This window comes from Anguilla rostrata, chromosome 14 (assembly GCF_018555375.3).
Source record: "Anguilla rostrata isolate EN2019 chromosome 14, ASM1855537v3, whole genome shotgun sequence".
NCBI lineage: Eukaryota > Metazoa > Chordata > Actinopteri > Anguilliformes > Anguillidae > Anguilla > Anguilla rostrata.
Window position 1 is genome coordinate 35,368,997 of NC_057946.1, and position 11,495 is coordinate 35,380,491.

The window sequence follows — 11,495 nt, forward strand, 5'->3', positions numbered from 1 at the left end:
TTATGTTTTTAAAATGCTGTAATTAATGTAATGTTATTTTTGAATGAATATGATGAATATAGAACAAGTACAGACAATCAGCTTTTATTTTATGGTATTTACATGTATGTATGTTCTTCGCATTTTGCAGAAACAGCTGTTTTGTGCTGGGCTCATTTACTGTGGCTAGGACAGATACTGTAGGGGCTAGGATCCATTTTCCATCGATGGTTGTCTCACCTGGAAGCGCATTTCAATGTGCATCAACCGGAACCGGAAACTAGCACTGTTTACATTTTAAACGATGTTACTACACGTTAACTAGCTGTGAAAACGACAAGGACGAATATTTTAGCTATATATAATATTTTCATCTGTATTTTCAGCATGTTAAATTGGAGAGGCGAGTAATACATGTAAATGGCAGAATTTAGCGATTAAGAGGCGCGGATTAGGAGGCTTATTAAATAAGCGCTAGCTTGGCGGGAAGAACAAGTGGACCTGTGTGCCCAAAAAATAGGATTTTATTTGGCTCGTCAGCTAAATCTGAGATTAATACATAGCTAGTTATTATTGCGTTTACGTGGACATTATTATGGAAGACCAAAAGGAAAATATATTTGACAAGGATGGAAATGTTAAAGCGTCTCATAGCCCAGAGGACGACAGTAATTCTCTTGTAAGTAGATAGTCTAGCGAAACTTATTGTAGATGTTCTATTGTTCAAATGTTGCCTTTGTTACTCGTCTTGACTAACGTTAGTCATCTAATAATACATTTAGCCAGCTAGACTGGAAAGACTGCCGCTGGTTTGGCGTTCACTATTGCTGATCACGTCATTTTTCTGATCCAACACATCAGAAAGCTGCAATTAAAGTATCTGGCCTGTGTTTTCTGGGCTTGCTGTGACTGACCACCAAAGCAGTCCCATGCTATTTGATAAACGCGTTTGCCCCTGGTTAGTTCATATTATATTTATGTAGATTATACGTTGCGCATGATTATGAATATAGCAAGCTGACTAGCTGTGCTGCACTGATTTTTGTTATTATGGAATATTATGGAACAGTGCTGTGACCGCCGGAATTTCTGCTCCGTGATAGATGTATCGATTGATCCGAGTTCTTGACACGAAAGTTGAAACCCGTCATACTAGTCTTCCAGAATGTAGGCTGCCCATGGCATACGGTTGTTTGACAGTGGCGAGAAACTGCCAGTGTCAAATGCAACTGGCCGTGAGCAAAGACTGTTTTATTGTTAGACTGCGAAATTGTATGCTAAATGCAAAACAAATGTATAAATATCCCCCATCCCCAGGCCAAATCTTGCAACAGGAGATGTGGCCAGAAGGAACCCGTAGAGGCTCCTCCGTCCTCCAGCAAAGGCGAGTTCAGTGACCCCGTGTATAAGGAGATTGCTGTCGCCAACGGCCACATCAACCGCATGAATAAAGATGAACTACGTGCAAAACTGGCCGAGTTGAAGCTTGATACTAGGTAAGACGCTGCAAGAAGAAACAAATTTAAGGAAAAGGCAAAAAAAAAAAAAAACCACGATAGATTTCCCAACGGTGTCTCAGGAGATGTGTGACACTGTACACCACACCTGTTGCATTTACTGCAAGAATAACGATTTGTTTCACAATTTAAATACGGTCTCTATGGCTTGTTTCTAAGGTATGCATATGCAGTGTCTGTGAATCTGTTCATTGACCTGTCCATTTATACAGGCATGGTCCACATTCTCCTAAAAAATGTGAAAAACTGGTCTGTTGGCTGAGTTTTGTTCAGAATTTGTTGCCGTGTCACTCCGTTAGGGGGGTGAAGGACGTGCTGAAGAAGCGGCTGAAGAGCCACTATAAGAAGCAGAAGCTGACGCAGGCGCTCCTGGAGGGCGGACCCACGGACACGTACTACGACTACATCTGCGTGGTGGACTTCGAGGCCACTTGCGAGGAGAACAACCCGCCCGACTTCCTGCACGAGATCATCGAGTTCCCCATGGTCCTGGTCAACACGCACACGCTGGAGATTGTGAGTGGGCAGAGGGCGTGGCCGTGAATGTTTGCATGCTTTGAATTTTCTTTCAAGAATACATAATATGAAGGACAGGCCATTCAGCGAACATAAGAGCATAAAAATACATAATGATGACAACAGGCTAATAGTCACATCTAGAACATGAGAATACATAATGAGGTGAACATGCCATTCTGCCCATGTAGGCTCATCATTAACCTATAGACCAGTGCCCTGTTATTCAAATCATGGGCCTCAAGGTGCAAGAACTGCTGGTTTTCCACCTTCCCTTTACATGAGAATTGGGTGTGAATACAGGCTGGCCAATCAGTAGCAGTCATTGTTCTGTTAATTACGGGGGGCGAAAAGAAAACCAGGACCGGATTTGGTTTTGAGGTCCAGATTTGATTATCCATGGACTAGGATATCCACTATCCAGTACTGTGTCAAACTTTGTGTTAAACACTTCATGGTGACTGACATTACATGAGCTGTTCCCCCCGGACATCTGTAAAACAGTACTTCCTAGCAGTGCAGAATTTACCTTCAGCTGATTGCCATCTATGCCTTCTTTTCATTGTTGAGTTTGAGGCGCTTGTTGAAGAGGCTAATTCAGGCTGTGTGGACCAGATGTGGACTTCACACAACCCGTTTTTTAATCCGGCTGAATGTTTACTTAAACGATAAGGTTAAGTACCTTGGCACTGCCTTCACATGGGAGTCAAAACTGAAAGCTTTGAGTTGCCGGCACAGTACCCTAAATAATGTCAGTGTGGAGAATCTGTGGTATTACTATCAGTGGAATGCACATTGCTATTTTTTTCTGTATGCATCATTCTGTCATTAGCATATATAAAGGACTTACACAGAGGTGGTAGCTGGGTGGTCATGCTATATTAGCATGTGTGGAGCTCACTGAGTGCTACAGATTAAGAGACAGCCAGAGCTTTCATACAGATGCATGCTCGTTGCAGAGTGCAGGCAGTGACTCAACTGTGTGGTGAAACTTACTGTGGGGGTTCAATCGCACACATAACTTACTGTGTGGAGTGCAGTGTGTTTGTAGTTAAAATTTTTTAAGGGAAACAGATGAGTCATTGTCCAGCATATGACACTAACAAGCATCACAGTTAAGTTCTACAATGATAGACAGACATTGGGCTCATTACTGCACATTGACCCACGAGGTTTAAATTGCTCTGTGCTCATTGCTCTTTCCTTGCATTTTGTCATAAAATCCATCGCGGCCATTTCTGGATGTGTCTTTTGGGTTTTGATGGAGGTAAAAAACGATTTGCTTTCTGACCAGCCACTGCTTCATTTGCAGTTAGTCATTATGAGGCAGATATTTTGACCTGTTGCATCCAACTACTTTGTGACTTGGATAGTTTACACCAGGGATACTCTAATCTGTCCCTCAGGGCCAGTAGTAAGTATTCTGGTAATTATTCCTCCTCTCTAATCAGGTTTTTTAAAGCTTTGTTGCTTTCGCTGTGTCTTTCTTATTACTGAAGATACTGAAAACCATAAACCTGTCGATGCCTCCTATATTAGCAATTGCAAAACCGACGGGTATTTCAAATATCCTTTATCGTACACAGAAAACCTCTGGGCCAATTGAAAACAAGCACTAAAACTGAAATACCATGAAGTTTAGAAAGGGAACTCTATTTAAGCATGATCTTTAAATTGGGTTTCAGATGTCCTCGTGTCAGCGAAGACGCACTTTCTGGCCTGTTCATGCATTACTTGGCCAATATATTGGTGTTGTTTAACAAGGGCTGAAATGGATGAGTAAGAAGTTAGAATGTCAGTTTATACTTGTTTAAAAATGCAACAGAAAAAGTAGTGAAATGATACTGTCCTGTCCTGGGACTATGATTTTTTAAAGGCATGTCATGTTCCAAATGTCTACTGTTGAGAGTGTTGTTCCAAAGTACCACAGAATTCCACTATATTTCCTTATGCAGTAAAATGTTTATGGGTTTCACAAACTAAGGGCTTTTTTCTTTACAGAAATGTGTCCGAGCTGAGTTTCTGTGTGGTGGATTGACACTGATTTCAAATTGCAAAATGCTCATTTCGTTTTGCATGCTTTGCCCACGGCTATTTCAGTAATTTCACTATATATGTAATCTCCATGGGTTTAGCGTCAATCAAGAGCCAAAGGCCTATTTCACAAGGATATGCAACAGCCCATTAATTTAAATAATTTTCAAAAGAAAGCAAAGCTTTTACTCGGCACCTTAATGGCCCACGAGCAAATACGTGTAATAAAACATTGGAAGATACTCATTCTAAAGTGCAGAAATAAGTGTGTAGGCTGCGTGTGGCTTGGGTTTAGCCTAAGTGCTAGGCAGGCTGAGTGTGTCAAAAGCCGTATTGCTACATAGTAAATCGCCTACCACATATGGGTCACAGTGCTTGCTACAGCTTTTAGTGTCCAGCGCCATGGCGGGAATTGAACCCCCACCCGCGGGGGGGAATTCAAAATGGCCGATAGTCGGCTATCCTACGGGCTGTGCTGCACGTCTCGCCTGCCTGTAGTTTTCCTGACCTGGGTCTCAGATATTTATACTATAGATAGTAAGTGTGTACACAAGACTGCCCGCCAGGTTTGTTGTGAAATCCATCTGATGCAACTCAGGAAGGGATGTTTGGGGAAACAAAGTCTGGAAAGAGGGCGGGACTTGTTCATCAGATGATTGGAGGTGAGGCAGCTTGTAGATTTTGTAATCGTATGGGGGAATGAATGTTTTTTTTTCTCATTCTGTTTTTTTTACTCTTTCAGGAAGACTCGTTTCAGGAGTACGTTAAACCCGAAACGAACTCTCAGCTTTCAGATTTCTGTGTGCAGCTGACGGGAATCACACAGGTTGGCCTCCGCCTCTTTCTGCCCCCACAGCCAGATCTTCTGTTTGGACATGATGCTTTTCATGGCTGGGAAGTCTCTGAGATACAAACTCAGAGACTCGGAGCACCTGCTCTCCTAAACACTGTATGATCCCGGAAGTAGCATGACCATTTATGTTGTATTAGGCTCCTGATTTTCCTGCATAGAGGCAGGCATTAAACGGGTCACACTTTGCATTGATTACGAACGTGAAGTACGGCTTAATATTACTGAATTGTCTAGTAAGATTCCACCAACTGTTGGTTTCGTTATTAATTATTAACTTAAAGGGGTTGTCCAACTTTTTGGGAAATTCACTTTTTGGCTATCTCACCCATAGTTAGACGATAAGATCAATACCAGTTTATCTCTGTGCGGCTTGTGTTTAAAACACGCAGTGATAAATGCACTGATGAGGAGAAGCTTGTGTGAAACATACAGAGTTAAATGCACTGATGAGGAGAAGCTTGTGTGAAAGACGCAGAGTTAAATACACTCATCAGGAGAAGCTTGTATGAAACACACAGTTAAATGTACTCTTAAGGAGAAGCTTGTGTGAAACACGCAGAGTTAAATGCACTCATCAGGAGAAGCTTGTGTGAAACACACAGTTAAATGCACTCATCAGGAGAAGCTTGTGTGAAACAGGCAGAGTTAAATGCACTGATAAGGAGAAGCTTGTGTGAAACACGCGGAGTTAAATACACTGATAAGGAGAAGCTTGTGTGAAACACGCGGAGTTAAATGCACTGATGAGGAGAAGCTTGTGTGAAACACACAGAGTTAAATGCACTGATGAGGAGAAGCTTGTGTGAAAGACGCAGAGTTAAATGCACTCATCAGGAGAAGCTTGTGTGAAACAGAGTTAAATGCACTCATCAGGAGAAGCTTGTATGAAACACACAGTTAAATGTACTCTTAAGGAGAAGCTTGTGTGAAAGACGCAGAGTTAAATGCACTCATGAGGAGAAGCTTGTGTGAAAGACGCAGAGTTAAATGCACTCATCAGGAGAAGCTTGTGTGAAACACGCAGAGTTAAATGCACTCATCAGGAGAAGCTTGTATGAAACACACAGTTAAATGCACTCATCAGGAGAAGCTTGTGTGAAACACACAGTTAAATGTACTCTTAAGGAGAAGCTTGTGTGAAACACGCAGAGTTAAATACACTCATCAGGAGAAGCTTGTGTGAAACACACAGTTAAATGCACTGATAAGGAGAAGCTTGTGTGAAACACGCGGAGTTAAATGCACTGATGAGGAGAAGCTTGTGTGAAACAGGCAGAGTTAAATACACTGATAAGGAGAAGCTTGTGTGAAACAGGCAGAGTTAAATACACTGATAAGGAGAAGCTTGTGTGAAACACACAGTTAAATGCACTGATGACGGGCTGGCGTGAAGCTGAAAGAATGCTGTTCTTTCTTTTTCGTTGTAGGAAACGGTGGATAAAGCAGACAGTTTCTCCAGTGTTCTGCAAAGGGCCGTGGCCTGGCTGCAGGAGAAGGAACTGGGGACCAAGTACAAATACGCTGTTCTGACAGATGGGTACGACTGCTCACCCGTCTATGAGCTACTGCTGTTACTACTGCTACTGCTCCTGCTTCTGCTGCTAACACGAATACTGTTGTGATGACTGCTACTGCTTTTACTACTGCTGTTAGTACTAGTAGTGCTAATACTACTACAACTATAGGGGCAAAATAGCTCAGGAGGTAAGAGCAGTTGTCTGGCAGTCGGGATCCCCCACCCTGGGTGTGTCGAAGTATCCGTGAGCAAGACACCTAACCCCTAATTGCTCCCAATGAGCTGATTGGTACCTTGCATGGCAGCCTTTCACCGTTGGTGTGTGAGTGTGTGTGTGAATGGGTGAATGAGAGGCATAAAAGCGCTATATAAAATGCAGTCCATTTTTTAATCATACTGTGATTAATACTAAAGCTACTGTTATTACTGCTACTAATGCTACTGCTACTTATGCTCATATTGCTGTTAGTATTGCTTCTGCTACTACCAATGCTAATACTGCTACGACTAATAATAATGCTTCTCCTGCTGCTACTACTACTACTAATACTAGTACTATTACTGATGCTAAAGCTACTACAGCTGCTATTACTACTGCTCCTGCTGCTACTGTGCTGTAACTGGTGCTACTACTAAACTACTACACTACTTTACTGTACTAAAACTACTGTAAATTCTATGGCATGCTGTAGTACTACTCACGCTGTAGAAGGGTGCATAAATATTCAGCACAGAAACAGGGACTCTTTTAAAAAAAGAAACGTAAAATCAGCATCCCAAAAGTCTTAAAATAAGGAAAAATCAATGAAAGAACCTCTCTTAGCTCTTCTCTACTGCAGTCCTGCAGCCCCTGGGGGACTGCTGCTCTGGTTTCGGCTGCATGACGTTTTTCTCTGTCTGCTGTAGAGAAGTACAGGTGAGGTTTTTCGGTCTCGGTCTCAGTCTCAGTGTTTGTCTCCTAGGGCCTGGGACATGAGCAAGTTCCTGAATATCCAGTGCCGGGTGAGCGGGATTCGCTATCCCCAGTTTGCCAAAAAGTGGATCAACATCAGGAAGTCCTACGGGAACTTCTACAAGGTGATTTATGCCCCCTGTTTCTATTGGCCAGGTATTGAGCTATTTCTCTGTAATGCTCAGATTAGAGATGTTTAAAACTGTAGATAGATTTATTCAACATTAGTTGAACGTTAGAATCATCAAAAAAATGTATGCCCTAAAACAAAAATATGGCTGGTACAAGTGCTCACATTGTTTATTTAAACCAAAATTATATACCCTAAAAAGAAATATCACAGATACAGGTAAGTGGTCAGATCATTGATTTTAACTAAAGTTTATAACAGGCTTTTTTGGTTGTTTATGGACCTTGAAGTTAAAACCATGCCCACTAATGATTTTTACCCAATCACAAGTGTAAATAAAGATACAAATGCAGATACACAAAATATATACAAATGCACACCCCTAGTGTCCAGCACTGCGAAAACAGATGGGGCTACAGCTAAAGAAATTAATTCACTCCATTAGTCATGAGATTGAGGTGTGTGTGTGTATGTGTGTACTGTATTTATGTAGAGTGTATTAATTTAATCACAGGTGCATGTAGTGAGAATTTCGCTTTTTTTTTTTTTAAGATTAGTTTAATGCAGGATTGAACATTGATAACATTCTAAAGGCACATGCTGTCAGAACAATCAATTAAACAGTGCATGTTCATTATTATTTATTTACAAAACCACTTTTAATAAACCAGGGCGAATTTCAGCATTTGCACAGGTACAACAAAAATTTCCCCAGGTCAGTGAATAGGTAGCTAACTAATGCTTATCAGTAGGTAAAAGGATCCCTGAAGAAGAACTGATCTTCTTAATGTAAAAAGTTGTTTATCAACATTACTAAATATAGCTTTGTAGTTAGCTGATTTTAAAACTAAATTTTAAACTGTCATTTCACAGCAGTAAAGCTTGCCTCAAGAATGCTTCCTGCCAGTGTAGCCATACACATTGGGTTAACGTGAACGTTTGTTTGGAACTGTAAGGTAAATGCACGGAAACCAAGAGTGCCACCAAGAGCTACTGCGAGCGTGAGGCTCGAGTCTGGGTGATGGGAATACCATGGCAACACGCTGTGGAACAGCACTGTGAAAAAAAACGCTTGTGAATAATCTCTGCCAACGGGGATGGTTTGAAAGGGCCCGCTGTAGCCTGTAGGTAACTGACGAGCCTCTGTGGGCCAAATAGTCTTCTTCCTCTGTACTTTTTATAATGTATTTTTTTAAAAATATATTTTTATGGGCTTTTCAGCTTTATTGGACAGGATAGTGTAGAGCAGGGGTGTCAAACTCCAGTCCTGGAGGGCCACAGTGTCTGCAGGTATTTGTGGTTTCCTTTTAATCCGCAGGCAATTAAGCCTTTGAGTACAAGGTGCGTGAACTTTTCAACCAATCAATGACTTGAATTACTGACTTGCGCTGAAACACACCAAAAACCAGCAGACACTGCAGCCCTCCAGGACTGGAGTTTGACACCCCTGGTGTAGAGAGACAGGAAGAACGGGGAAGAGTGGGAGAGACATGCAACAAAGGTCGCGCGGTCGGACTCGAGCCGCCGGCGTCGCGGCTCGTAATGAGCATGTGGACAGTGCTGTATTTTAAAAAAATATTTCTTATATTGTGACGCTGTGGATGGTTCCCCTGCCAGGTTCCCCGGACCCACACTAAGCTGAGCAGCATGCTGGAGAAGCTGGGCCTGCAGTACGAGGGCCGGCCCCACTGCGGCCTGGACGACTCGCGGAACATCGCCCGCATCGCCCTGCGCATGCTGCAGGACGGCTGCCAGCTGCGCGCCAACGAGCGCATGCACGCCGGCCAGCTGCTGAGCGTGCCCAGCTCCGCCCCCGTGGAGGGAGCCCCGCCCCCACACAACCCACGCTGCAGGAACTAGCCCCTTCCGCTGCCTAAGCCCCACCCCCAAGCACACCTACATGTCACAATCAGGGACATCTGCCACAAGGCCTTAAACCAAGAAAGGGGGATGGTCTTTGATTGTCTCTCATTTCACCCCCTTGAAATTATCCTCTCTGCATAGCTTGAACTTAACATTGCACCCCCCCTCCACATTTGGTATGGCAGTGATCTTTGCTCTTTGTATTTCTGGTTCAGTATTGTGTCTGTGTTTGTACTGAGCTATCTGTACTGGAGTGGGCCTGCGCAGGAAGTGTGAAATTTGGAAACACTGACCGCAGTGGAAATTAACACACACACATATACCACAGCACTGTGACTATGAGTGACAGCTTCACTAGCTGACTGACACGCTGAAGTACCACAGTCTCGTTTCATGGACCGCGTCCGTTCATGTTCTTTACTTTTGGCCACCATGGATAATGTGCCATATCTCTGTGCTGCAAATTTAACTTTTTAATTGCACATTTCTCCTCGTTTTACTAAAAAGTTGATCTTTCACTGTCTCGTTTACCTCTGAACAGACCACAAACCCCACCCCCCCACTACCACCCCACCCCCACCCCCATCCGTACCCTAACCCTCACCCCCCACCTGCTCTCGGTCTGCCTCAGGAAGACCTTTGAGCTGTGAGAGGCCGCTGGCTTCCCTCTTTGTAGTCCAGACCTGCTGTTTTGGATTTAGGATAAGGTGTGTGTGGGGTTATTTCCTTCAGTACACAATTGGGCAGATTGTTTGGCTATCTGGAAAAGAACCACATACCTTTGAGGTTGTGAATATGACCCATGACCCTACAAGGTTGCCCCCCCCCCCCCCTTTTTCATATGCACTCATAAATATTAGTCCAGTATCAATATCTATTAGAATTATTTCCATCTCTTCAGATGCTGTTTCAATATTTATTTTGAAAAATTTGAGTTGTTGACCGGGAATAAATTGTTAAATTTTATGGTTGTCTAAATGATGCAGTTGATTCAAGTGTTCTTGTAGGGGTTTGTATATTAATTTGTGCAAATGAACAAATGGGAATTATGAGCTGTTTTTTGGTCTGATTTGTTCTTTTTTTATGCCAATAAACCTCTAAAAAAACTTTACATTAGCCAATGCTTCCTCTGTTGCCTTGATTTAGGATAGTGTAAATTCAACTGTAGGCAGTAGGCAGTAGGCAAACTACCTGTCACCACAAGAGCAAACACTTTTTCTTGCTGTGACACACCAGGCAGTATTGGGTTAAGTATTAGTGTAGATGAAAGTTTGCATATTTTCATATATTTTCATCATTTTTTTTCATCAAAAAGGAACACAGGAAATGTACTGGTGAAAACTGAATTTTTTGGATGAAAATGGAACAGCATGTAAACCACAATATGTAAGGAACATTCACATGGGAGAATCGTGTCAAAGTGGCCACTGAACTCCTACACCACGTATTATTTTAAAAAAGCAAACAAGGCAAGAGATGCAAAACTTTTTCAGCATTGGATTTATAGCTTAAGACCTGTTCTCAACTTTGCTCCACTGATCTTATCAAGTTTGCTTATGGCCGACCGGTATGATAGGACTGAAAGGGTTTTAAATGATAATTACAAACGTCTGCATTCATACATTGTTTAATACTGTTAATACAGTATTTTACTGTTAGAGCCAACTACCCTTTCAGTGCTCTTGGTTTTTTGTTTGTTTTTCAAACTTCACCTTCACTAATTTGATTCTATTGCATTGCATTAAGCTGACTTAATTGTTTAATTCTGTTTGTCATTTGGTGATTGGCTCTGCCGCAAGAATAAAAGATAAAAACTTTTTCAGAACTGGCACTGTCTTCAGCACCAGGGATTAATATTTGACTGCACTAAAATAGATTACAGATGTGAACTGTTTGTTTTGCAGATAACAGCTTGTAGCTATACATGCTATTCAGATACACAGCTTGATATTTAGCTTGGTATGCACTCTCCTTTCTCTGGTGAATTTCAGCAACACTTGGGACTCGACCAGAAATCTAATGGTCACTGGACCAGTACCTTAAAGCATTAGACACTACTATCTATAAAATGTGAGGTAGAGACAAGGTGATGTCACTGGCAATATTCTAGAAATGGGAGAATTATATACACAACA

At 42.2% G+C, this 11,495-nt stretch overlaps 1 protein-coding gene across 1 annotated transcript; it reads left to right on the forward strand.

Moving 5' to 3' along the window:
- The first annotated feature begins 205 nt into the window (after positions 1-205).
- On the forward strand, positions 206-10,476 carry eri1 (exoribonuclease 1). The gene is made up of 7 exons (XM_064308315.1): positions 206-658; positions 1,297-1,475; positions 1,796-2,012; positions 4,789-4,872; positions 6,327-6,436; positions 7,378-7,492; positions 9,115-10,476. The coding sequence occupies exons 1-7, from the start codon at positions 575-577 to the stop codon at positions 9,355-9,357; spliced, it is 1,032 nt and encodes a 343-aa protein (XP_064164385.1). The 5' UTR covers positions 206-574; the 3' UTR covers positions 9,358-10,476.
- The last annotated feature ends 1,019 nt before the right edge of the window (positions 10,477-11,495 follow it).